This window comes from Giraffa tippelskirchi, chromosome 1 (assembly GCF_054371585.1).
Source record: "Giraffa tippelskirchi isolate mGirTip1 chromosome 1, T2T-mGirTip1v1.2.pri, whole genome shotgun sequence".
In the NCBI taxonomy this organism is placed as follows: Eukaryota; Metazoa; Chordata; class Mammalia; order Artiodactyla; family Giraffidae; genus Giraffa; species Giraffa tippelskirchi.
The window spans coordinates 197,239,115-197,266,785 of record NC_137275.1 but is presented as its reverse complement, the minus strand read 5'-3'; the positions used below and the strand labels follow the sequence as shown (position 1 = coordinate 197,266,785).

The 27,671-nt window shown below is 42.6% G+C and overlaps 2 protein-coding genes and 1 pseudogene across 6 annotated transcripts in view; 2 read left to right on the top strand and 1 right to left on the bottom strand.

The window, feature by feature from the left end:
* Positions 1 to 5,050, top strand: part of FBP2 (fructose-bisphosphatase 2) — a 36,721-nt gene extending 31,671 nt beyond the window's left edge. Inside the window, exons 6-7 of the mRNA XM_081522399.1 lie at positions 1,498 to 1,617; positions 4,644 to 5,050. Of these exons, the coding sequence (XP_081378525.1) occupies positions 1,498 to 1,617; positions 4,644 to 4,838 (315 nt within the window). The 3' untranslated portion in view covers positions 4,839 to 5,050. The remainder of the gene's footprint in view (positions 1 to 1,497; positions 1,618 to 4,643) is intronic.
* A 14,613-nt stretch (positions 5,051 to 19,663) lies between these two features.
* LOC145516417 (CTD nuclear envelope phosphatase 1 pseudogene) lies at positions 19,664 to 20,427 on the top strand (annotated as a pseudogene).
* Positions 20,428 to 21,130: 703 nt separating this feature from the next.
* On the bottom strand, positions 21,131 to 26,154 carry CTSL (cathepsin L). Of its 5 annotated transcripts, XM_081538916.1 has the most exons (9): positions 26,034 to 26,096; positions 25,623 to 25,747; positions 25,321 to 25,456; positions 24,719 to 24,841; positions 24,478 to 24,624; positions 24,069 to 24,293; positions 23,031 to 23,193; positions 22,025 to 22,142; positions 21,131 to 21,556 (listed from the first exon to the last, which is right to left on the bottom strand). In XM_081538916.1, exons 3-9 carry the CDS (start codon positions 25,444 to 25,446, stop codon positions 21,457 to 21,459), a joined length of 1,002 nt encoding a protein of 333 aa, XP_081395042.1. In that variant the 5' UTR covers positions 25,447 to 25,456; positions 25,623 to 25,747; positions 26,034 to 26,096; the 3' UTR covers positions 21,131 to 21,456. The 5 variants fall into 5 exon arrangements, with proteins under 5 accessions (XP_081395042.1, XP_081392854.1, XP_081394200.1 ...); XM_081536728.1 differs by lacking the exon at positions 25,623 to 25,747 and having other exon boundaries at positions 26,034 to 26,154; XM_081538074.1 differs by lacking the exon at positions 25,623 to 25,747 and having other exon boundaries at positions 22,056 to 22,142; positions 26,034 to 26,133.
* Between the last annotated feature and the right edge of the window lie 1,517 nt (positions 26,155 to 27,671).

The following is a 27,671-nucleotide window of genomic DNA, read 5'->3' as shown; positions in this document are numbered from 1 at the left end:
CACACACACACACCATCTCCCAAGTTTACTACTTTCTGGTTTTCTTCTCTGGAGCTATACTGCCTCTACCATCATATTCATTCCCAATAAAGTTTGGGGAATCCAGAGGATTACTTCTTTCTTATGCCCATGACTAATCATTTACTGGGCGTTACCAACTCTATTTCCTAAATATTCCTCAAAAAGTGAAAGTGAAGTCACTCAGTTGTGTCCAACTCTTTGCAACCCCATGGACTGTAGCCAGCCAGGTTCTGCTGTCTATGGGGATTCTCCAGGCAAGAATACTAGAGTGAGTTTCCATTTCCTTCTCCAGGGGATCTTTCTGACCCAGGGATCGAGCCTGGGTCTTCTGAATTGCAGGCAGACTCTTTACCCTCTGAGCTACTCAAGTTAGTCCATTTTCTTCATCCCCAATTCAGACCTGCATTCTTTTACCTATTGAGAAGTCTCTTAATTGGCATCTGAAGGTGTTTTGTATACTTAATATAATTACGTAAATAAAATGGAGGAGGCAAAATCTCCCATGTAATTTTTAGTGTACAACCTGAATAGTGCTTTCAAGATATCTTATGTGTATGCACTTCAGAAAGTATTTCCCCAGCAGCTACTTTTTGCCCCACACCAGGCTGAACTCAGAGAATGATGCCAAGATCAAGCAGACAGTCTTTTCCCTAAGGGCGTCACACACTGATGGAGGGGTCTGGCATATAGATGCTTATAAATTCAATGCATTTTATAGTGGCTGATGCCACGCAAAGCATTGGATACTTGCTCTGAAAATTTTTGGTGTTTCCTTGTACTGTCAGAGAATTATTAGATTAGAAACAGATATCTCACATGGGTCACTGAGTGAGGAAAAAACAAACCTGCCCGAAGGAGCCCTTTCATCAGATAGTCATGCCTTACTGATATGCCCTACTTAAGGGAAATCATGAACTTTGACTTATTTCTTGCAGACCAAATCTTCTTTTCGTTACAAGACTAATGAAATTGACGTTTACATGGAAGCTGTTTTATTTCTTTGAACGATTTCTAAAGGTATTTAAAATAATTTTACCAGTGGATAAACATTGCTTACACTAAGTGCAAAAGTTGTCATGGTTCAAGGGGATCTGGTTTTCAAGAAGCTAATAAGTGTTCTGAACTGTGGGGGCCAAGGAGGAGATTCAAAGAGGAGCCCAACAGTTTATGTTTGTCTATACTTCTTTTTTCGGTGTTTTGGTTTTTTTTTTTCCCTCATTAGCTTCTGTCTTAGGACACATATTTTCTCTCACTTTAAGTAGTCCAACATTTAATGAGTCTAATTACTAGGTGAGGTTTGAGGACTCCTAATGAATGGAATGGTCAGCTACATGATAATTTCAATTCCTAAGCTAGTGGGTGGAGGAAAGAGGACCTGGAATGCAGAGCTCACACCCACTGGATGTGTCACCTGAAGCAGGTGCTGACTGATTGCTAAACCCACTGCATCTTGCCTCTCCCCTCTCCACCCTCCAGGACGGCAGTGCTCCCTATGGGGCCAGGTACGTGGGCTCCATGGTGGCTGATGTGCACCGCACCCTTGTCTATGGAGGGATCTTCCTGTACCCAGCGAACCAGAAAAGTCCGAAGGGCAAGGTAACTCTCCTCTGTCCACTGGCTGAATCTGCTCAGGGAGCCGGTCACAGTTCCCTTTCTCATCATGCCTGTTTTTGGCTACCATCTGTCTGCAAGTGGGCAGGTGGAAGAGAAACGAAGTATATATCCCATTAATAGAGTTCTAAGGTTGTGGTAGAAGGTCTGGAGAAGGAAGAGGCTGAAGTTGTTGGTGAACCTGAGAATTTCCTAGAGAGTTCCCAGAAGTTCAGGCTAAGAACTTCTGAACTACCTGTAAAGATAGCTCTGGGAAGATCTCATTGCAACTTTATGAAACAAAACCTAAAATACTTGTGTTATCAAGTGGGAATCCTATGATCCCAATGTGTCTATCTTGAATAGACCCTGCCATGGAAAGGTGTCTGATTTTTAGCCAGTCCCAGAATTATAGGTAAGAAGACAAATTCAAATAAATGTCTGCATATTCTTTGACACTCTAACAACTAGCCACACATATGTGCATCTCTCAGTGTGGGCCGTCCGATCTGAATTATTGGAATGCCAGATTCAAAGCCACGATAAGAAGTCTAACATAGCACGTGAAACCAGAGAGAAGATTTTAACATGCAGGTTGGTGTATCAGGCATTTCTCTTCCTGTGATGGTTTAGCTCTTGTATATTAGCTTGTTGGACAGATAAATCTAGTGAGCAGAACAGGGTTAAGGAATATTATATGAGATCAAGTGGAAGATGTGGAAATTATTAAGTAGAACCACATTTGCCATCTACTCAGTTCTAACAAGGAGAACATTAAGACTAATTACTACTAACTATTAATATTAAGATGATTTAAAATTAGTCAGAAAATATCTACATATAATTACAAAAATATTTCCATAAGATATATAACTGCATATATAGATCTACATTCATAGTACCATACTTGAAGTACCATTGATTTCTTCTTTTAAATTTTATTTGGGGGATAATTGCTTTACACTGTTGTGTTGGTTTCTGCCATATGACAACGTGAATCAGCCATAAGTATACATATATCCCCTCTCCCTTGAATCTCCCTCCCACTCCCCACCCCATCCCATCCCAACATAGCACTGGTTTTACCTCTCTGTGTTATACAGAAACTTACCGTTATCTGTTTTACATATGGTAATATATATGTTTCAATGCTACTCTCTCAATTTATCCCACCCTTTCCTTCCCCTGCTGTGTCCACAAGTCTGTTCTCTGTGTCTGCGTCTCTATTCCTGCCCTGAAAGTAGGTTCATCAGTACCAGTTTTCTAGGTTCCATATATATGTGCTAATATGTGATATTTGTTTTTCTCTTTCTGATTTACTTCAGTCTATATAACAAGCTCTAGGTACCACTGATTTCTGATCTCCATGTTTTAGCTCTCATGGTCTCTGTGACCATGTTTGTGTGAGCGGGTGGGTGGTGGGGTGTGACTGTTTCTCCTCCTATTGTCTCTGTAGAGCAATGTAGATTTTAATCGTGGGGAAAAAGATAGATCACATAGTCTGCAGGTAAAGGCACCCTGAAGATCTGGACACTGTGTTTTAAAATGAGTTTATTAAAATGAGTTTACTACAACAATATCTTAAGGTCAGAACAAAACTTGGTTCCAAGGTAAGTTTTATGTAAGTATCTGTGTCCTTATCTATCTAGCTATGTTTTTGTTTATAGTATCTGAATTAACATGGTACAAATAAAAGCATCCTATTCTGTTTCCCCCAAATGGAAATAAATGCCCCCTACAGTTTTAACTTACTTTCTGCTCAGTGCCTGGCTCTCCAATTCAGATTGGAAATAGTTTGTTCCTCTTTTTGAAATAACAATAATTTAAAAATCAGCACAAGATGTAACTATGAAGAAAAGAATGGAAAGAAGTTGTGCAGAGCTGGATCAATCACTTTGAAAGCTGATTACAGAAAAGCAAATTTAAGATTTCATATCTATGAGGAAAGGAAGGAGAGGATAGTGTGATATAGAGTCAGAGCATGCAGCAAGAACGTCACCTGAATCTAAGTGACATGTGTGTGTGTGTCTGCTGTGGGTCAGGGGATGAGGAAGAAGTCAAACATAAAGACAGAGAAAGACCCAGAAAGGACATTCAATCAGCCCATTTGAATTCAACTCACCATATACTAGCTGGACACAGGATTGACACCTAGTTGTCTCATAGTGCCTTTTAGAAGGGCATTTCTTTCTCAGAACAGGCACTGGATCCATGTACCTGGCTTGGCAAAAAATGGTACAGCTGATTTCCCCCCATTTCTGCCCTCCACTGGGAGCCCTTGTGCAGTGTACACTGTAGCATTGCTTGGACACTTCCTACATGCCAGGTAGTACTAGGAATGAAGATGCCACAAAGACCAACCTTAAGAGAAGCCTCCCCTTCCCTCAGGGAGGGTGTCCAAGGAGGAAGGCAGATGTTAAACAAACCTTAGAGTCAGGATTATCATGAAAGGGGAAGTACAGGATGCTGTGGGAGAGCAAGCAACAAGAGACTAGGCACCTCAGTCTAAGGGTCAAAAGAAAAGGTCTTCTAAACACCAGCAAACTCTTCAGCCAAGTTGACACTTGAACTGTTGCTCCCCATGATCCTGGACACTGTGGTTATCCTGAGAGACCACCCAGCACTCCCTAGGTGACCCTCTGATCCCATCCAAGCTTGACTCTATTGGCCTTAAGGTCTGGCATGTAGAGGCTCCTAACCTGGAGCCAGAATCACTTCACCTCATTGATGAACCAGTGAGAAGTGAATACTAAGATCTCATACTCCCAAGTCTCTCATAAGCACAAAGGTCAGGAGACAGGTAGCTATCGACCGGAGGTGCCCCAAAGGCATATGTGATCAGCATCAGCTGGGGCACCCAGCCTTCTGGAGAGTGTTGGTCTCTGGCAGCCGGCTCCCCTGAAATGGGCAAATGTATTTGCACTAACGAGACAGAGGCTCAGCAGTTGAAATTCCTCCTGGAGCTTCGGGTGCATGGTTTGGGGAACTTGGCAACTTGGAACACTTGTCCACCTGACTCTGTTTCCCCTCAGCTCCGGCTCCTGTATGAGTGCAATCCCGTGGCCTACATCATCGAGCAGGCGGGAGGCCTGGCGACCACAGGCACCCAACCCGTGCTGGACGTGAAGCCTGAAGCCATTCACCAACGAGTCCCCCTCATTCTAGGGTCCCCGGAAGATGTACAGGAATATCTTACCTGTGTACAGAAAAATCAGGCAGCCCGGTAGTGAGTCTGACCCACAAGCCCTCTTCTCTTTGTATGTGCTTTGTTAGGGACCCTAGATAAATAAATGAGTGAATGCTGGTGATGAGAAACAAAAGGTAAATCCACCGAATCATGTGCAGAAGAGCAGCTGCCCACTGCTCATGACAGGTCTAGAAGCCAGAGGCGAGTCTGTGCTCAGTGTAAAGGGCTGAAAATAAAACCCACACGAGAAAAGAACAACTGTGATTTGTCTTCTGTCATGAACAGTGGTAAATAGGGTTGTTATTTATCAGCCCAAGTAATCAACAGCTATCCCTTGCGGGCAGAAAGTACAGAGGTCAGTTAAGAATTTGTCTTGGCTCAAAATTTGAACCTAATGTGTCAATTCTATAGTGATTAATTTCCTTTCTTATAAAGTAGATACATATATTTACTATATATACTCATTTTATATATTCAGTTCAGTTCAGTTCAGTTCAGTCGCTCAGTTGTGTCTGACTCTTTGCGACCCCATGAATCGCAGCACGCCAGGCCTCCCTGTCCATCACCAACTCCCAGAGTCTACCCAAACCCATGCCCATCGAGTCGGTGATGCCAACCAGCCATCTCATCCTCTGTCATCCCCTTCTCCTCCTGCCCCCAATCCTTCCCAGCATTAGGGTCTTTTCCGATGAGTCAACTCTTCGCATGAGGTGGCCAAAATATTGGAGTTTCAGCTTCAACATCAGTCCTTCCAATGAACACCCAGGACTGATCTCCTTTAGGATGGACAATTGGATCTCCTTGCAGTCCAAGGGACTCTCAAGAGTCTTCTCCAACACAGTTCAAAAGCATCAATTCTTCGGCGCTCAGCTTTCTTCACCGCCCAACTCTCATATCCGTAAATGACTACTGGAAAAACCATAGCCTTGACTAGACAGACCTTTGTTGGCAAAGTAATGTCTCTGCTTTTAAATATGCTATCTAGGTTGGTCATAACTTTCCTTCCAAGGTGTAAACGTCTTTTAATTTCATGACTGCAAGCACCATCTGCAGTGATTTTGGAGCCCAAAAAAATGAAGTCTGCTACTGTTTCCACTGTTTCCCCATCTATTTCCCATGAAGTGATGGGACCAGATGCTATGATCTTAGTTTTCTGAATGTTGAGCTTTAAACCAACTTTTTCACTCTCCTCTTTCACTTTCATCAAGGGGCTCTTTAGTTCTTCCCTTTCTGCCATAAGGGTGGTGTCATCCGCATATCTGAGGTTATTGATATCTCTCCCGGTAATCTTGATTCCAGCTTTTGCTTCCTCCAGCCCAGCGTTTCTCATGATGTACTCTGCATATAAGTTAAATAAGCAGAGTGACAATATACAGCCTTGACGTACTCCTTAATGTATATAAATATATCTGTCAGGAGCCGCGATAGGCATTACTGACAAAATGGAGGCATGGCCCCAACCCCCTCTGCTCATCCCAGTCCCGGGATGAAGGAGTTAGGTCTTGTGGTTCTGACTTGACCTTTCCTTCCTCCGGTTGAGTTGGCTGGAAAGAATGTTATAATCCATAACGTTAACTATTGACATTTGTTCAAGGATCTTTACAAAGAATGCTCCAGGATGAGCACATAGGCTGCAACCTGAGATCATGGGAAACATTGTTATCTGAAACCTGCCTGTAAGGGGAATGTTTATGGCAAAAGAAGTTTGCTGAGTTTAGGGGTTAGGAATAATTAAGAATAGTTAGAAGCTAAAGGTTTAAGGTATGTTGTAGTGTTGGCATATTTTACTATAGCTTATGGAAACTAGGTATTTTAGAGATACTAATAGCCAAAAGCCTTTTTAGGAGATGATGAGCTTAAGTTACTAGGGGATAGCAGGATTTAAAGAGATAAGAAATAAACTGAGGAATGTAATATACAGCCCAGAGACAAACTTGAGTTACAATGTTATCACAAGGACACTTAAGAAGAAACTCTGAAGGACAACAGTAATTTATGGAGACAGTAAATATGGGTGAGGGGAAACTGAAGATGTCATACCTCTGACCTAATGCTTTTGTAAAAGTATAAAAGAAAACCTGATGCTTAAAATAAACATGCAGCCCAGTGCTTTGAGCGAGAGACTGCATCATTTTCGTTTGCCGACCCGTTCATCCCTTCAGGGCGTTTCCCTGGCTGCCAGAGCTGGAATCCAGCATATATCCATTATAGATATTTAAATGGCTGACTTAATTTCTTCAAAGTTTTTGTCTTATTGTGGATAGGCTTTGAGTTATAAATCTCATGGCTATTAAATTGTAAAATTTTGGATCAAGCAAACAAAGATACATCAAGACAAAGTCAAGCCATTTTTAGGAGCAATGATTTGTATGACCAATAACTACTTGAATGGAAAAATGTGGTCACCTGTTGACAAAGTCACATACTAACTGGAGTTAATATTTAAAAATTAATATCTAGTTTTCTCAGCCTTGTGACTTTTCCTTTTTAATTTTTTGGGGAAATACTTTATTCTAGATCTTAACCAGAGTACACTGGTTAATGACTTCATTTGTCCAAATTGTGTTGTGATTGGGATGGGTGGCATATGCATCAGAAATCTGTTTACTTTTCCAAGAGTTGCTATATATGTATATAGACCTGGAGGCGAAAAATGCCTAGTGAAATATTCACGAACAAATCCAGAAATATAAAACAAAGATACATCAGGACAAAGTCAGGCTTAACTCCAAAATTCAAGAATGATTCAATATTAGAAAATCCATTAAATAATTCATTAGATTAAGGCAAAAGGCAATGGTGGGGAAGTGGGGGCTTGGAGAAACCATGGGAAGAAACATTCCTTCACTTTAGCTTTGGACAAGGTGGTTCATACAACCCAGAGGTGGATTTCAATTTGGATATAATTCAGGACTCAACAATGTTCCTCGGTCCACCTCTGCTTGGCAGCAGTAAGAGAACCAGTAAATTTAAGCATAATCAAGTTTTCATCTCCCCCCACAAAACAAAAAGATTTTCTTTCTCTAGGAAAAATTCTGATTCTAAACAATGGGCTATTAATGCTTTATTAGACAGTTCATCTGAAACTTATATCTGAAAGATTCAAACTGAAGTCTTCACTTCTTAGGAATAAATTGATATGGTGCATTTATAACACATGGTTTTAAGACCTCACAGCCAGGAGGAAAGGTTTTTCTGGAAGCAAAGCTGAATGATAGCACCTTCAATCATGATTTGTATTGCTCTGATGAATATGGTAGGTGCTCAGGGAAAGATCCTTTCACTATCCTTCTTAAAGCTGAGACTCTTGGTCCCTGCACATCAAATCTAAAAACAGGAATCTAGCGAAGAGCATGGGACTCTCATTCAATTTTTAGTGGCTACATATCAAAGATTTGAGAGTATCAGTGCAATGGTTCCTGGGTGGCCAGTGCTTTCATAATCAGGGTCTAGAAAGACCATCAGAAAGAGGTTGTGCCTAAGTGATCTGAGAATCCCTTTTCTTTTGGTTTCTCATTCCCTCCTGAATACCTTCACAGTTTAGATGCTTGTGTCCAATTCAGGAGAAGTCCAGTTGTTCTTTCCATTTTCCAGCAGCCTCCAAAGTACACTCTCCAGGTGTGGCCCCACTTGAGGAAAGTGGGTTTCCTTTGTACAGATGAGCTTTGCAGGAGCAGACCCATTAACACATCAAAAGGAGAAGAGATATTTTAATAGGTGCTCTTTAAAAATAAAAAGAAAACATGCTCTTTCAAATCGGTGGGGAAAGAAATGACTAATGTTTGAATAATTAGCTAGTCATTTGAGGGGGAAAAACCCAAAACCTGGATCCCCAAACATGTTGCAGATGGATTCAAAAATTAAACATAAAAAGTAAAACTGTAAAGGCATTGCAAAAAGATAAAGCATATATTTATAACCTTAAACAGGACCAAAAGGCACAAAGCCCAAGATATAAAGGAAAGACGGATGTGATTACATCGAAATAAAAACAATACACCACAAATTTAAAAAGACAACTGATAGCTTAGGAGAAAATATTTATAATATATAACAAAAAATGAACACCAAGAATCAGACATATTGAGAGAAAAAAGAAGCTATCCTAGAGAAATAAACTAATGATAAAAAACTGCAATTTGCAGAAGAGAAAACGCAAATAGTCAATACACATGTGAAAAGATGGTGAGACTCCATCAGGGAAATGTAAGTAAAATAATGTCAGATTAACAAGGAACAATGAAGACTGCAAACATTACATTGCTAACAAGACTGGGAAATAATCCCCTTATCCCCGCTGGTGAGACAGATAGTGGGCACATTCTTCTGGGAGGGCAGTTTGACAGTTCTTTTTTTTTTAGTGTTTGTTTACTGAATTTTGTTTTGATTGTGCTGGGTCTTTGTTGTTGTGCGGGCTGTCTCTAGTTGTGGGGGGTGCGGGGGTTGCGCTACTCTTCGTTGCAGTGCCCTGGCTTCTCACTGCAGTAGCTTCTCGTGTTATGGAGCACAGAGGCTAGGGCACTCAGGCTTCAGTAGTTGTGGCTCACAGGCTCAATAGTTGCAGTTCCTGGGCTCTAGAGCAATAGGCTCAATAGTTGTAGTGCACAGGCTTAGTGGCCCCACAGCAGGTGGAATCTTCCCAAATCAAGAGTCAAACCCATGTCTCCTGCACTGCAAGGCAGATTCTTTAGCACTGAGCCACCAGGAAAACCCTGAAAGTTCTTTTTAATTGGAAAGCCCCCCTGGCCCAATAGTCCCATTTTGGTATCTACAAAAGTCTATATTAGTCTTTTAAAAATTAAGTATTATTTGTGATAGCAAAAGGATGAGAATAATTTTTTTTACCTTATTCACAGAAATTCATGCTCTATTTTTTTCTAGGTTAATATGGAATACTGAATTACAATTGCTTCCTCCGTTTAGCAATCTGAGCTATGTGTTGACTTTTGATTCTTGTACATTTATTCCAAACTATAGTTGCTAGTATACTTAGACTTTGTGAACTACATATATACCTAGTTGACCAGAAAAAATGAACAAGCAATAAAATAAAACAAACAAAATACCCAGGATGAGAACAATTTAAATGTCCACCTGCAGGGAGATAACAGATTTGCTATGCAGTGGTTTACATAAATTGGGACTTACAAACCCACTGGAAGTAAATACATTACATAGATTTATACAAAGACATTCTTAACATTAAAATAGATAAATGCAAAAAGAAAATATGTCTGCTAGCACCCTTTGACTTTTTGTTTCCTTTTAACTTGAACAGAATTAACATGTTCTTTACTCTCTGGCTTCACTTTCATGAAATGAAAGCTAATCACTTTTTTTTGTTGTTTTTTGTAAGGAAGAGAATACAAATGAAAAAGATATGGAGGGAAAGTGGGAGATGGAGGGTAGGTCTATAAGGTGGGTCTGTATTTCAGTCAGGGTTCTCCAGAGAAACATAACTGATTGGGGAGACAGACACATACATACACACACACCATGAACCCATGCTAGTGATTTAGCTGTGAAGTAGACAAAGTCCCTGCCCTCAAAGAGCTCAGGCCTGGTGGGTGAGACACATGTTTAATTGCCACTCACTGTGATGAGGGCTCTAGGAATAAAGGACCGTATGTTTGCTCTGGAGCCATTTAAAGGAGCTGCCATTCTGAAAGTGAGGAGTCAGGCAAGGCTTTCCAGTGGAAATGACATTTAAACTGAGACTTGAAAGTGAGACCAGAAACTAGTCAGGAGAGAGTTAGGGAGGATGGAGAATGCAAGTGAGAGGGATACGCACTAGCAGGAGGCAGAACAAAGATTTGAGAATAGATAGAGTATGATTTACTGGGGGCACAGCTGATAATTCAGTTGAGAGTAGAATGTGAGGAGGGGGAGTGCGAGGTGAGGCTGCAGGGGTAAGCAAGGCCTAACTCAGACAGGATGTTTTGAGTTGGTTAAGGAGTTTGGAATTCGTCCTGAGGGCAATAGAAAGCCACTGATGAGTTTTAAGCAATGGAGGAGCATAATCAATATGCATTTTAGTAAATATTACTTATACTATCAAGATAGGAGGGAAAAATATCAACAACCTCAGATATGTGGATGATACTACTCTAATGACAGAAAGTGAAGAGGAACTAAAGAGCCTCTTGATGAGGGTGAAGGAGGAGAGTGAAAGAGCTGGCTTAAAACTAAATATTAAAAAAACTAAGACCATGGCATCCGGTCCCATTATTTCATGGCAAATAGTGGAGGAAAAGGTGGAATTAGCAACAGATTTCCTCTTCTTGGGCTCTAAAATCACTGTGGACAGTGACTGCAGCCATGAAATCAGAAGATGGTTGCTTCCTAGAAGGAAAGCGATGACAAACCTAGACAGTGTGTTGAAAAGCAGAGACGTTACTGAAAGGTTGTTGCTGAACCACGTAAAAGACACTGGGATACTTGGTCTCCAGAGAAGAATTCAATCCGGGGCCAGAGACGAGGCTTGATCGCTCAGAGCTTTTGTGTAATAAAGTTTTATTAAAGTAAAAAGGAGATAGAGAAAGCTTCTGACATAGGGATCAGAAGGGAGCAGAAAGAGTACCCCCCTGCTAGTCTTCAGGTGGATGTTATATAGTCACCAGTAGTCTGTGAAAGAAAGGAATGTCTTAAAACTCAGAATGGCACCAGGCCCCTCATCCATAAGATGCATTTTGGGATAATCTTGGCACCAGACCAGTTATCCGAGTTATCCCGGGCCATAAAAACGATTGACTTGAATCTTGTAGAAGGGCAGATTACCATGCAAATAGTTTCGTTTACATAGATTAGGGGAGCAATGTCTGAGTATAACATACTGGTTTGTCAAGTAGGTTCTGAGCCATTAGGCAGAACCGACTTGAAAACAGAGTTTGCAGTAATGCATAGTACATTAACATAGCTTAAGACAAACATTTCCATAAGAAAAATTCATTGATTAACTCAAGGTTTTAGAATAGTTAACTTCAGGTGAAACCAAGTGTCATGGCAACACAGTATTTTAAGAGAAACCTCTTTTAAATTTGTATAGAGAAGGGAAAAAATATCGTTAGTTTGTTTCCTCCTGCCGCTTAAGAGAGAAATAAAAATGTCTGACTCTTGCACCCTATTTCCTTCCTTTGGAGACCCTTGGCCTTCCTGCCTATTACCCTCTCCTTACTCTGTCAACAAAGGTCCATATAGTCAAGGCTATAATCTTCCCAGTGGCCACATAAAGAACAGTTGTGAGAGCTGGACCGTAAAGAAGGCCAAGCGCCAAAGAATTAATGCCTTTGAACTGTGGTGCTGGTGAAGACTCCTGCGAGTCCCTTGGACGGGAAGGAGATCAAACTAGTCAATCTTAAGGGAAATCAACCCTGAATACTCATTGGAAGGACTGATGCTGAAGCTGAAGCTCCAGTATTTTGGTCATCTGATGTGAACAGCTGACTCATTGGAAAATTCCCTGATGTTGGGAAAGATTGAGGGCAGAAGGAAAAGAGGGCATCAGAGGATGGGATGACTGGATAGCATCACTGATGCAATAGACATGAACTTGGGCAAACTTTGGGAGATGGTGAGGCACAGGGAGGACAGGCATGCTACAGCCCATTTGGTAGCAAACAATCAGACATGACAACAACTTATACTATGGAAAATGGATTTGGAGTAGTCAAACTAGAGTTTTGTTAGGTCACCACCATAAGGTTAATGTCATCATCTCCACGAAAATTGATGGTAATGTGACCATGATAAGCAAAAAAGCCATAAGTATGGAGAAAGCATAGGTGTTTGAGGAATATTCATGAGGGTTGAGGTATCAGGGGTTGATTATGTATGTCAGAGAAAAGGAGAGGGAGGGAGTGAATGAAATGGATGTTCGTGCCATATACAAAGCCAGGGAGCACTTGCAGATGACCTGTTCTGGGGAAAATTCAGCTCTGTACATTGGAGTTTGAAGTTTCTGTGGGTCAGCTGGGTTAGGACGTCTTACAGGCAGTTGGGTACATGGGGGGTTTCAAGCTCGGGAGAGGGACTGAAAGTCATCAGAAATTTCAGGTGGTACCTGCAGTGACTAGAGTAAATGAGGTCATTTGGGAGGGTCTGGACTTTAGGGATGGACCTAAGTTAATAGAAGGCGAGGAAGTGGGGTATAGCAAGTTTAAACAAGCTGTTCAAGAGATTCAGCTGGAAACGGGAAGAAGAATATCATGTAGTAGCTGCAGTAGTAACCTGGGGCTAAGAGGAGGTTTGCTTGCTTGTTTCATGATGGACAAGACACACTTACATCTTAAAAAAAAAGAAGAAGAAACAAAAACAGTGAAAAACAAAACTCCACGTGTGTTTGGGTAAAGACAAAGCAAAAGAACTATTCATATCCCTGAATTAATAATTGTGGTGGTTCCCCTGAGGAAGGGGGATATTTAAGGGGCTATAATTTCGAAAGGGGCCTTTGCGTTATCTTCACTGCTAGACTTTCGAAACTCTGAGAAGGTATTCATATAATGTGGGTACATCGGTTATTCATTTGTCCGGATAGCAGATCATATTTTGTGCCTACTCTGTGCCAGGTCTTGTCTTCAGTGCTGAGGATAGAGAGGTGAACAAAACAGAACCACTTGTCTCTGCATGGATCTCTGTATAGACTGAATGCTGATGTGTGGAAGAGACGCAGTAAACAAAACTAACAATAAAATGTAATAACGTGATAGACGGTGGTAAACGCTATGGGAAAAATAAATCAGGGGAGGGGAGAACAGTACTACCAGGGGTTGTTTTAATTTTAGCTCTGGGTAAGGACAGAATTATGCTTTTGCCTGTATTATATGCCTAGGAATGGGATTTTTGGATCATATGGTAACTCTCTTTTTAGTTTTTTGAGGAACTTCCATACTGTTCTCATAGTAGCTGTACCAAATTCCATTCCCACCAACAGTGTAGAAGGGTTCTTTGTTTTCCACACCCTCTCTAGCAATTGTTATTTGTAGACTTTTAATGATGACCATTCTGACCGGTGTGAGGTGATACCTTGCTGTAGTTTTGATTTACTGGTGCACATTTGATAGCTGGAAAAGTGAGTAGGTAAAAGGTAAGTTCTGGTTCTCACCAGGTGAGTAGTTAACTCCACCGGAGACCATGTTCTCTGGCCTGTTCCTTAACAAAAGAGTTTCTCAGGCACACAAGGGTTTTTGTTTGGAAATGCAGCTCATCTCCAGGAAGCTATCTTCTTCTTGGAAGTTAGAATGACATTCAGGACAGTATGACAGTCTATGATAAAAGTCATGTGACAAAAGCCTTCCAAGACATCCAGGGAGAATGAGGGTGGTGGGCAAGTAAGGACTACCTCCTACCAAAGGAAAACAAAAGTCAACCCAAGAGTCAGAGAAAGACTCCTATTACTAGAGATCAGGAATTCAGTGTCAAAAAAGACCATAAAAGTATTCCCCAGTGCCGGAGTCCAGCTCCAGCAGGTCCAGGGGTTCCCTCAGGATGGACAGCGTTGGCGATACGAATGAGAAGACACAGCGAGTCTCGATGTTTCCAAGTGTCTCCCAACTTTATTATTTTTAAGACAGCTTTTATATTTTTTGTGGTATATAGAAACAAATGTAAAGCATAGAGTCATACCAATTCAGCTTAGTGGGCATACCAATTTAACTTAATGGGCATATGAATTCAGCTTAATGGGCCTATCAATTCAGCTTAATAGGCCAGCAGTTTTGACCTTCATCAAAACCGTTTGCATGTTTTTAGTTACCAAAAAGCCTCATTTTGTTTACATCATCTTCTGGCCTGGGGGCCTGCTAACATCTTGTGACTCTCCATTGATAAGGGTTGATCAGTCAGAACACTTTTGTATCAGGCACAGCAGGTAAGAATTCATCAATAGAAAGTTTCAAGGTAAAACCTGTTTTCGGTAATTTACTCTACGCCTTGAGCTTAACAGAAAAGAATGTGGTTCCATAAAATCATAGAACAGCAAGCTGAAGGTCAGCTCTAAGTAAGAATCATCAGTTAAATCAACAGTTGTCTTATTATTTGTATTAAAGCTAAACTTTTATTTATATAAATTTCTAACTATTATGCTTTCATTATATAGGCTAAATACGTTAAGAGTAAAAACATAGTGAGTAAATATAGACTAAGTAACAGTTGTATAAAGCAATATTTCTTATATTTCCTAATAAGCCTTTTTTCCTACGAAGAGCTCTGTGCCTATTGGGGTTTTCTGTGTGTAGGCTCTCAATGCTGTTTTATTATTAAGGAGCAGTCATGTATATTAGCTCTAAAGGCACAGGCTTATTTATTAAACAAACTAATATGTTAGCAAAAGGAATTTAGATCAGCATACTCTATATCCTAGATAATTTTATTTAGGGTGCTACCATTCAGGGGCCTTGTTGATTTGAGGTTTCAGAATGATCTATTTTAGAAGGGAATCAGGAAAGGCCTTTTGCCTAAGTCATAGAAAATAAGAAGAGGTTTTTTATAGTAAACATCAGAAAGACAGATATCTTTAAGGTGAGTGCTGAGGCAGCCTTCCGAGAATCCCTGAGGCCTGAGAAGCCGTGCTCAATCATTCCTCTTTCTCATGACTCTGTCATGGGTGGCATCTCGTGGGCTGGCTCCCGGCACCCCAGCATGAGTTATGCCATTTTGTGTCACAACTACTTTTTATATTGCATTATGTTGCATTTGTATTGTTAATATTAAGTCTTGTTGCATCAGCTAGCATGTTTCCTTCATATCTTTCTTATGATCTTTCCTCCCTACAAAGAAAAACACGAAACATTTGTTGTCATCAAGTAAAAGTGGTGCCAGTGAGAAAAGAAGACATTAATTTTCAAATTAAGTAATAACTTTAATTCTCAAGTTAAATACAAAGAGAAGGAAGCAAAGCTTGTTTTCAGTGCATTTTAACGTGTGAGAATGTCTTTCTCTCAGGTATCGACTATCTCTGGTTTGAAACACTGACCAGTGCTTGATTTAGATGAGAGAGGACTTGTGAGGAAGGAAAAAGATACCCAAAATTCTTGTGCCTTTTTTTTTCCACTTGCTGATCTCTAAATCCACTGCTAAGTCATGTAGGGTTTCTTCAGCTTCTCCTGTCTTAGCCGACTATTGCCTTGTGGACGGTACTATTTGAAGAATTGTGAAGAAAGGCTGAGAACCACTATGAGCTGAGGGATTCCTGATGTTATCCCTCTGTGTTCAGCAGGTCTGACTCGTCTTGGGTGGTCCTGAGCCAGTGAGTCCTCTTGGGCTGTCTGGGCTGCGGAGGAGAGCACAGGCGAACTGTGCAGGCCATGGCAGTTGTTTCCTGGGGCTGACATACACCACACACTATGGCTTAAAGTCATAGGAATTTACTCTCTCACTCCCAGAGGCCAGAATTCCAAACCGAAGTGTCTTCTTCGGGGCTATATCGTCCCTGAGGGCTCTAGGGAGGAATCCTCTGTTGACTTTTCAGCTTCTGATAGTAAGTTTATGTTTCAGACCAGATTATTGTGTCAACTGAAGAAGAAAAAAAAAAAGCACAACCTAAAAGTTGGGAATTATGTTTTACTTACAGACTTAAGCAGAAGAGACAGCCTCTCAGATAACTCTGAAGGACTGTTCTGAAGAGGTAAGGGAGGAGCCAGGATATATAGGAGTTTTTGCAAAAAACAAAACAAACAAATAAAAAAATACCCCAGGTATATTCCCTAGTAGCTCAGACAGTAAAGCAACTGCCTACAAGGCAGGAGACCTGAGTTTGATCCCTGGGTCAGGAAGATCCCCTGGAGAAGGAAATGGCAACCCACTCAAGTATTCTTGCCTGGAAAATTCCATGAACAGAGGAGCCTAGCGGGCTATAGAGTCGGCAGAGTTGGACAGGACTGAGTGACTAACACACAGTCAGAACATCAAAAGATAACTGTTAATTACTTTGTGTGCTTAGTCGTTCAGTTTCATCTCATTCTTTGAGACCCCATGGACTGTAGCCCACCAGGCTCCTCTGACCATGGGAATTCTCCAGGCAAGAATACTGGAATGTGTTGCCATGCCCCTCCTCCAAGGGATCTTCCCAACCTGGGGATCGAACCCAGGTCTCTCACATTGTAGGCAAATTCTTTACCCTCTAAGCCATGAGGGAAGTCAGTTAATTACTTTAGTGCTTTTCTATGTCTAGGGAGATGCCAGAATCTGTATTCACTACAATCATTTATTTGATTTGCACCTTAATTATCTAGGTCTGGTATCCTGTTTTTCTCCATCACGAATCCCCTCAGGCTCACAGTTGGTGGCAGCTTTTAGTGGCTGAGGGGTTGATGGCTGCAATATCCTTGGTTTACTGATATGGCAACATTTGTCCAAAATCAAAATTTGTTTTCAGCTTTATTTGATTTATGTCAATTGGCTTATTTTAAAAAGCTTTTATGACAGATACTGTTTCAAACTTTTCACAGTTTAAACAAACGTAAATGTCTTTGAAAGATGCAGAAGATTCTAATATCTGTTTAATCATTTGACATCTGAGAGGTCTTCACATTTTCATTCATATCTGCATCTAGGCATTTTCTTAGAATCTTGGGCTGTACTTGCAAGATTATGTGAAAGCAGTATGAGCTAGCCTGTCATAGTGAAGCAAGGTGACAGACACTAAGGAGTCCTTTCTAGTGGGCTTTCAGAGATTGAAGGTGGCAGATTGCATTTTCCAAAGATGGCCGCAACCACATCTTCCATCCCACATGCTCTTCTACTAAGTGACCTTGCCTTGCCCCACCAGGAGGTGGACTGTCAACCCCTTCCCCTAGAACCTGGGCAACATGCTCTGAATACAGTGAAGCAGCAGAGGTTGCACTTGGGACTAAGATCAGGTCAAAAGAGGCCTTGCAGTTCCTCGTTAGGCATTCTGGCCTGTTCTCTCGGGATGTTCCTCTCCAGGCCAGCCTTCATGCCATGGGAGTTCACCTCATGGGGAGGTCCATGTAGGTACTCTGGTTGGCAGCCAGGGCTGAATGCCCAGACTACAACTGCATCTAGGATGACCACGTGAGTGAGCCTGCTTGGATGTCGGCCTGTCAGAACTGCTAGCGATTACCGCATGCATGAAAGACTTCCAACGGAAAACAGTGTAATTAAGCTCACTCAGGAAATTGGAAAGACAGGTTTTTTTTTTTTTTTTCAAACTGCTATTTCCTTATAGTTTGCTTTTACAATAATAAATAACCAGAATAGTCTTTTCACTGCATGCTCCACTGGTTCCCCTGTGTCCTAAAAACCTGTGTGCGTCCTAAAAACCTAAAAAGCCCCATCTCCCGCACCTTAATCTAATCACTTCCCCCTTTCTCTAAATGTCATTTCTCTTTTCTAAGGGTTCTAACCTGGGAATTCTATGCTCAGACACCCACCCTTTTATTCTGTATTATTGATTGACTCAGGCATCCCTGGTGGCTCAGTGGTAAAGAATCTGCTGGCATTGCAGGAGACCCAGGTTTGATCCCTGGGTTGGGAAGATCCCCTGGAGAAGGAAATGGCAACCCACTCCAGTGTTCTTGCCTGGAGAATTCCATGAACAGAAGAGCCTGGTCGGCTACAGTCCAGGGGGTCGCAAAAGAGTCGGACATGACTTAGTCTCTAAACAACACAACAATAACATTGACTGGATCCTCTGGGTCCACGTCAGGTTTCTCTCCCTTCTGGTGTTTCAACTACCTCCCTCGAATAGCACCATCTCCTCCTCAGGGTTGGGAATGTCTCTTCTACAGCGTCACCAAGACACAGGGGATGCTACAATTCTGGTTGTCTCAATCTGGCCCCAACCAGTCGAAGGGGCTCAGAACGGGAGCCTCCCAAATTTTCCAGTGGCTACACTGGGTCGTGCTATCTCAAAACCCACAGACTTTTACTCTGAACACATCTGTCATTTTGGGTCAAGAAGTTGGAAATGTAAGCACCTGTGGCTGAATTGAGCCTCCAGCATGACACACAGTCCAGTGCAGATGGACTTGACCAGAGGCTGCTGGAAGTTTTGTGGGCTGAGACCCTAATTGTTCTCTACTTCATGTTCTCATAAGGAATTACAGCATTCTATTAACTGAATGCTTCCACTTCTTTTTATTTTCCTGAGTAGGAATATGAGAATTTTAAACCCAAAGACAGTAAATACTATGTTTCCTTAGTCTGCAGAATGTTAAGGAGTTTTTCTTTTTAAAATCAAATTCAGGAATTAGGGACCTAGGTGTAAATTAGGCTTCAGACAATCACTTTTGATATTCACCTCTTGTCCACCTCAGAGGCCACCATACTAATTTTGAAGCCCAGTCTCAAAAGTGGGTGCTTGTCCTTCATCGCTTATGGATGTAAAGACAAACGTTCTTGGCAATGCTTTGGGTCTGTTGCAAAGTAGCCACGTTGTCTTCACTAGCAGTCTGGGAAGTTGCACTAGAAACAGACTCTGGGACATTCATTTTCAGAGTTATATCCTATAACATCGTGGGTCAAACGATCATGATCTCTAAGGCCCTTTTCTCGATTGGAAATCATATGTGCATGTGTTCACTTTTCTAAAATGTGAATTATTTCCTTGTGAAAACAATTTACTGTCTTTCCTAGGGGCAGTGCCCTAACACGCCTGCACAGCAGGCCACCGCCTGCTCCCCCTGCCCCTCCCCTCTCCTTATCCTTCCCTCCCTTCTCCCTAGCTCCTCAATTCATCCCCTTCCCGCCTGGTCTCAGAGGACCCCACTGTAGCACCACTTGTCTCGGCCCTTCCAGCAACCTCCGCGAAGCCATCAGTACCACTCCCAGCCCACGTGGGCCCCAGTGGGCTGCCCACATCTGTCCCCCAACTCTCTGTTCTGCTGGGCTTTCTGAGTCATCAGAAAGATGGCTCGTCGTAGGTGGCTTTCTGAGCCACCCCTACTGTGCCCCTCTCTGCATCCTCTTCGACCACTTGGGACTCTGTCCCCTCGGCCCACCCCTAACCCACCCCATCACCGCGTTCCAGGCCCTCCCCGCCACCCTACTCCCAGGGAACCGGCGGTCAGGTGTCCCAGAATCGGCCAAGCCAGGTGAAGGGGAATATCCTGGTGTTACTCACTCCCGTTTTGGTGGGGTCCTGAGGCCCACAGTCCACCTGGAACACCTCCTGAATTCATTCTGGAGGTGGTAATAGACAAACATCCCTTTGGGATTTTGTAGGTAAGAGGCCCCATGTGGCTTCCTTCCTGGAAGTGGTGAGCCAGTGGTCCCAGCTGGTGGTGGTCACAGCAAGAGTGGAGACTCGGGGCTCTACTGTGGCTGATGCACTGGATAATAGCAGAAGCACTCTGGAAATACTACAGACAGTACTGCACTTTGGAACCTGGCCACTACCTCCAGGACACTCTCTGTGGTCCACAGTGACTTCTCCAGCACTGTGATCCTGCGTGACTCTCCAGGGCTTACGGAAGCCAGCCAAGGCCATCCCCATCAAATCCTGGCTCAGTGACCCCAGCAATCTCACCCTTCTCGACCCGATTCTGATGCCAGATGCCCTCAGGTTCACCAATGACGTTCGTTCTGTGCTGAGCAGAAAACTTCACCAACATAGGCTCTGGTGGCAGCTGCTTCCCGTTCCCCTGAGTTGGGGTGAAGGGAAGGGAGGTTGAGCCCTCAGGAGGCGGTCTGTTTGATGCCCTGTCCAATGGTGAGGACAGCCTGCGCAGGGTCTTCCCTCAGAGCCCTGCACTCTGTATGGAGTCTGGATGGAAACAAGGGCCAGATTTGAAGCAGCCACTCTTTAACTTCATGTTCGCACTCCCTGAAAACTCCACACTGGGACCTAAGCAGAGGCCTAGGAGAGCCACAACAGTGCCTGGTGGAGAAATATGACTGGCCAGAGCATGAGACACATTCAGTAATCTAGGAGGCTCAAAAGAGAATCCAAGCTAGCTTTGATTTGATTTTTTAACAACTCTTGTACAAAACGACTTATGCTTGTCCTTTAGATTGTCAAATTTTGCTCTATTCAAGGGATGTCAGACACAGTCAATGGGCAGCTAACATAAGATCTGCATATTCATAAGAACCAGAAGGCCACACAGCCCTTCTCCTAATAGACTACTGGCACATTCAGTTAGGGGCTTCCCTGGTGGCTCAGAGGTAAAGAACCCACCTGCAATGCAGAAGACGTGGGTTTGATCCCTGGGTTGGGAAGATCCCCTGGAAAAGGAAATGGCAACCCACTCTGGTATTCTTGCCTGGGGAATTCCATGGACAGAGGAGCCTTGTGGGCTCACAAGAATCAGACATGACTTAGCAACTAAACAACAACAACAAATAATCAGTTATGTCTTAAGAGTCCAATTATGCTTTTTACTCTACAAAAATTTAATGTATTAAAAACAGAAAGAAGCACCACCTCTATTCTGAAACAAAGTGTTATTTTAAAAGGTAAAACTTTATACATCCTTTTAAAACATGAAAGTTCAAAATTCACTAGGCAAGTTGATCATACAAATATATTTACAACAGTAGTGAAAGAAGTGGTAACATTTCACCAGTGTAAATGTCACAGAATTGAGATCACAACTTGGATCTTCAATGATTCAAGTCTTTCATTCCCACACAATAAAGTCTGGTCAGTTTTAAGAGAATATCCTTCCTCTGGATATTGTTCTTAATCCAGCCTTTGAGATTTAGACAGTAGGATAACTGGCCATGGAGGCGATTCCACAGTGGTTGTTCTTGTCTTTGGCCATCTTTATGTAGCCATTCATGCCCCAATGTTCACCCCAGCTGAAAGAAGAGAAGGTTTTCATTTTATACAAAGAATCAAACACATTTATGTTTATTAATACTTAAACAGTGCACCAGAGGTCAAGACAGATTCAGAAAGAAGCAAGAAATACAGTTGTTCTTGTTCATGGTTGAGTTCTAAATGTACAAATAACTTCTATCCTCAAACCTTTCACAGAACTATAAAATTAGAGACATAAAAAAGAAACTTGTGGGGCCAGATGTGTTTTAGAATTAAAAAAGTGTTTGGATTTAGAAATGAGATGATCCCTAAACTACATCAATACCTTAGGCAACTTCAGACAGTATCTTAATGTTAAAATCAAACAGAAATATGTCTGTGATCACCCTAAGTGGCATAAGACTTCAGAAGTGTACTTAAGGATTTGAGGACCTGAATTCAAATGCTGATTCCAAAAAGGACTCCCCTTTTCAACCTCAAATATAAGTATTTGGGGCATTTTATACCTGTTTTTGACAAGCCAATATTTATTGTCACCTGAGTCTGCTCCTTCAAAGCCATAGCCAACTACCAGAACAGCATGATCCAGGAATTCACTGTTGCATTTTGGCTCATAATAAATGCCTGGGAAAATAAAATACAATGTTGGGGTGAAGACCTCCAAGTGACCTAGTCTATTAATCAGGGTAAGGAGACATCTCAAAATTCAGCTAAATGATATAAATCTAGATAAGATTTAAAAACAAGATTTTTCTTTTTCATTCTAGGCTAGGGATCCAGGCCCTCATCTAACACTAGCAGATATACAAACCGCATACTCTCTTTTGTAAACAACATGTCAAGAGACATAAAAGAATACTCCCTAAAATCTTATCATTTTACTTTCAGGACATTCAGTCTAGGGAAATAGCACACAACACAAAATTACTTCAGCCATGAAGTTCTTTCTAGTTTTAATCACAGTAGAAAAATTCTTTGGAAAATTTCAAAGGTCTAACAGTTGAAACTCTGGGTGGCTACAGTCATAAACAGGGCTTTCCAGGTGGTGCTAGTGGTAAAGAATCTGCCTGCCAACAATGCAGGAGACTCACGAGACGTGGGTTCGATCCTTGGTTTGGGAAGATGCCCTTGAGTAGGAAATGGCAACCCACTCCAGCATTCTTGCCTGGAAAATTCTACAAGCAGAGGAGCCTGGTGGACTACAGTCCATGGGGCTGCAAAGAGTTATGTACACAACTGAGCACACACAACTGGAAAAAAGTAAATTAAGCTACACGAATCGAATTAAGTAGTCATTTAAATATATTTATGAAGTGCTTAAAATCATGGGGATATGGTTCAAGTAATGTCAAATGGACACATCAGGCACAAATACTAATATTAACAACTATATTAAATCTATACACCTTCAAATTTTACATTGAATTCTACATACCAAAGAGTCAATTTTGCTGTATGTCATGGTGATTTTCCCATTTTTCTGCCTGAATTTCAACATACACAAATACTTACCTGACTTATAGAACTGGAAAGATGGATTGCCTGCATCTACAGCAACAGAGATGGGGCCCAAAGTTGCCACTGCCTTCATAAGAGCCTTCTCCCGCTTAGGGAGGTCCACGAAACCAGTTTCGTTAGCAGCAGAATTGTTGGGATTGTAATGGCAGGTGCCATCCTTTCAAAGGTAATGGGGAAGAGACTTGATTAATACCATCCTCCTCCTGGGGTACACGAGTTCAAGACAATCTGCAGCTTAATGATTTCTAAGTCAAGTTTGTTACAAAGCATCCCAGGAGATGAAATGCTATTGGCTGTTTTGAAATGGAAAAATTAGCTAGTGTTTATTCATTCAGACACTCTCAATCTACCTGCCCATAAGAAACTTTTACTCAGGAGAAATTTGTACTTATAGAGAATGATATGTATATTTCCCCGGTGCCTCAGTAGTAAATAATCCACCTTTACTCCTACAAGGCAGGAGACATGGAGACAGGGGTTTGATCCCTGGGTCAGGAAGATCCCCTGAAGGAGGAAATGGCAACCCACTCCAGTAATCTTGCCCAGTAAATCCCACAGACAGAGGAGCCTGGCAGGCTACAGTCTATGGGGTTGCAAAAGAGTCAGATACGACCGAGTGACTAAACAACAACAACAAATGCGTATTTCCACATACTATAGAAATATTAACAGCTTTATGGTAACTATCTGGGCTTCCCAAGTGGCACTAGTGGTAAAGAACCTGACTGCCAATACAGGTGACATAAAAGATGCGGGTTCGATCCCTGGGTCAGGAAGATCCTCTGGAGGAGGATCCATGGACAGAGGAGCCTGGTGGGTTATAGTCCAGAAGGTCGCAGAGTTGGATATGATTGAAGTGACAGCATGAACACATGGTAAGTAGCTAAACAGAGAACTGTGCAAGGCTAACTATTTTAATGACAGTTTTGACAGTCTGCAGATAAAGATTCTACAATCTAAAATGTGGATTCAAAACATGATATCTGTTTTCCCCTAAAGTGTTCAACTTTGATAACAAGGAGCTCCTCTTACCAATCCAGTGTATGGATAGGATTCCTCTGAGTCCAGGCCTCCAGCGTCCAAAACATACTGGAAGGCATTATCCATGAAGCCACCGCGACAACCCTGATTGCCTTCAGGCTGAGAGCAGTCCACCAGGTTCTGCTCACTCAGTGAAACAAGTTTGCCAGTTTTTCGGAACATCTGTCCTTCAAGGGCACCAGTGGTACTAAAAGCCCAACAGGAACCACACAACCCCTGAAAACAAAATTTAGAAGCATAATTTACAAAACAAATAGCAAGACTTTGACAGTAGCCCATATATTTGGAAATGCTTTTAAAACCTAGTGAATTGCATGTTGTTTCACAGTGTATCATAGCAAGGATGGCAACTCCTATTTGGCTTTACTCTTGAAGAGAGATCTGCTGAATACCGTCATACCTGATTCTTCACAGGAGTTACATAGCCTTTCTCTCTCCAATCCACGGATGGGGGAATCGAAGCAAAGATAGATTCGTGGAACACTTTCCCCTTCTTGTTCTTCTGCTTTTGAAAGCCATTCATCACCTGTCTGAATTCTTCATTGGTCTTCAAGGAAAAGGAAATAGAATGTTGAAAAGCAAGAGGTTATTTTGCTAAAGTGTTAAGGAGAGAAGGCACAAAAAATTCATGCCACACTCACCATGTCACCAAAGGCATTCATTGCCATGCTGAAGCTATGTTTCCCTTGGCTGTATTCCTGATTATGCAGCTCAATCATTTTCATATTCTTCGTCCACACCGCTTTTCTCCATTCTTCTTCATTCTAGAGGCAAACAGGTAGCCTATACTCTTTGAGCTTCACCACGTGGTGCTAAGTGGTAAAGAACTCCCATGCCAAGGCAAGAGATGCAAGAGACACCGATTCAATCCCCGCATCGGGAAGATCCCCTGGAGGAGGGTATGGCAACCCACTCCAGTATTCTTGCCTGAAGAATCCCATGGACAGAGGAACCTGGTCACAGAGTCGGACACGACTGAAGCGACAGCACACACCGTCACCAAGTGGATTTATATATAAAGAGGAAGGGAGACCATGGCCAGAGATGGCTCTATACTCTTCGGAGCTGTTCTCCAGCGCCCACATGACAGGGCAAATGCCCATAGTGTTACTCAGTGACAGGTGCCATAAAGTTACTGCTCTGATAAGAGCCAGCCTCAAGAGACTACTATCTGCTATAAACTCCCAACAGCATGGATCATTCTCTGCAGGGTTTCAGATGGACAGTTTCATATGTTACCAACCAAGTCATATAGTTTCCTGTGTACTGCCTTCCACAATTTCCATTGTGTATTTAAACTGTGGTCAGATGCTGGAGCAGCTGAGGCTATTCCCAAGCAAAGGGCTGTCAGGAGGAGTGAAGGATTCATGTTGAAAAACCTAGGAAGGGAGAAGAAATGAGTATCTGATTAAACCAATCTTTCTAAAAGGCCATCTTTTTTTCCTGAGCCACTATGGTGGAGTAAAAACATTTATCTTCCCAAGTAGTTATACAAGGACAGTAGGGGAAGTCTATGGATGTGGGTGGAAAAACGAGCTCTGATACCTCAGTTTCCGCGCGGGACAGGGTTAGGCTCTGCTGCTGTTGCTGCTGCTAAGTCGCCTCAGTCGTGTCCGACTCTGTGCGACCCCATGGACTGCAGCCCACCAGGCTCCGCCGTCCCTGGGATTCTCCAGGCAAGAAGACTACTGGGACTCAAACAGCGGCCAGGACGAGCCACCCTCCCGCGCTGCAGGCGGGCCCAGCCCAGGGGCGGGCCCAGCGAACTCCCTCCGCTGACAGAGTATGTAGACGCGGTGCCGACAAACGCCCTGCAGTCCAGCTAGCTGGGGTCATGCTGCCTTGTCAGACCGAAGCCCCCTGGGACCCCTCCCCAAGCCCTCGACCCTCAAGGCTGCAGTCGCGCTGCTAGCCGGGGTGACCCGGCCGCGCCACTTCCCATCCCGTGGCGCTCACCTGTGGCGAGGGCTGACGCACAGGCGCAGCCGGCGGCTGCGGATCTCGGGGCGTCTGAAGTTGGGTTGTGGGCACCAAAACCTCCCATTTAAGGCTCCGGGAATGCGCTCGGCAGGCCCCGCCCCCCACTAGCACGACCCGCGATTGGCTGAGCTTCATATAGGCGGGGCCCCTGTGCTGGGACTCCCGGCGCGTGACAAGGCTAGTCCCAAATTGTCCAGGTGCCAGCCTCAGCGGACCCCACGGCAGCGAACTGAGGGCCACTGGGCAGAACTGAGGAGGGCGGCCGACGCCTCCCTGGGGACCCAGATCAACTAATTACCTCGAATTCGTCCGCTCAGTCGGTGGTTCACGAAAAGAGGCTTGCAGGGGGTCCCAAGTGGATTTTTAGCATAACCTTGTGCCTCCTTCCCTAGGGTTTTGTTTTGTTTTGTTTTAACTTCAAGTCCTAATCCTAGAGTTCTTGGTGAAAGTCTTCGGGAGGACTGAGAACTGTCTCGTCCAGTAGTTCCTGCTTATTCCGCAGCGAAGGTGGGGCAGGCTGGAGGAATGCAAAGCCCGCAAGCCGACCTCCAGGGTTAAGGGTGGTACAAGCTGGGTTTGAGGAGCGGAATCACAGTTCCTCAGAGAACGTGGCGCCCTGGTCACTGCCCAAATCCCAGCAAGGCAAAGGGCTGGGAGGGTCTCCAGAGAAGAGGTGATATTTTGTAATGCCCCTCTCCTGTCTTCCCCAGTTAGGGGTTCTTCTTGTCTCTCAAGTTTTCCTCAAAACCAACAGAAACGAGTTGTTTACAGAAAATTTTAGTTTAATTAAGAAAAAAGGAAATGTGGCAGGTAGTAACTGCTTTTACTTTCCTGCTCTTCTTCCTTAGTATCTAGGTCCTTTTCTTGAGATTTAAGAAATTTAAGATTTAAGAAAAGGTCCTTTTTTGGAGATTTAAGAACTGTGACTTTTACTTCAGTGATTTCTACTTGAATTTACATTGAATGTCAGGATTTAAATGACAGCGAAACGTTTTAAATGGAGGAAAATAGGTTTATATGTTAAATACTAATTTACATAACTAAGAACTTAGGGAACACAAGTCAGAAACTTTGTACATGTTTGTCCTTTACTACATAAAAATATATTCATTGTAGAAAATCCCTTTTAGAAAAAAAAAAGATCATTACCTCATGTCTGGTCCCACATTGCTTTTTTTCTGTGCATATTTTGAATCATTTAAATAAAAATGTAGTCATGATTCACTGGACTTCTAAACTAATTTGTACTTAAGATTAAGTTGGTAAGCATTTTAGAAGCACAATCAGACATGTAATTTTACTGTTAATATCTACATAACATAAAAATGTTTATTTACGTGTACAGTTCTGTGGCATTAAGTACATTCACATTGTTGTGCAACCATAACCATGACCCATCTTTGGAACATTTTCATCTTCCGAAACAGAAACTCTGTACCATGAAACAATAACACTGCATTTCTCCCTTCCCACTGCCCACCCCCTACCCCAGAAGCCTTTGGCAACCACTATGGAATCATGTAATATTTGTCATCTTACACTTATTTCACTTAACATAATGTCTTAAATGTCACGTTGTAGTGTGTGTCAGAATTTCTCTTTTTTCTGAACATG

Excerpts from the sequence above, each read along its gene's own strand:
- CTSL (XM_081536728.1), bottom strand. The coding sequence starts at position 25,446 with ATGAATCCTTCACTCCTCCTGACAGCCCTTTGCTTGGGAATAGCCTCA. Across the intron at positions 24,625-24,718 it reads TGAATGCCTTTGGTGACATG|ACCAATGAAGAATTCAGACA; the intron begins GTGAGTGTGGCA and ends TTTTCCTTGAAG. Across the intron at positions 23,194-24,068 it reads CCTATCCATACACTGGATTG|GATGGCACCTGCCATTACAA; the intron begins GTAAGAGGAGCT and ends TACCTTTGAAAG.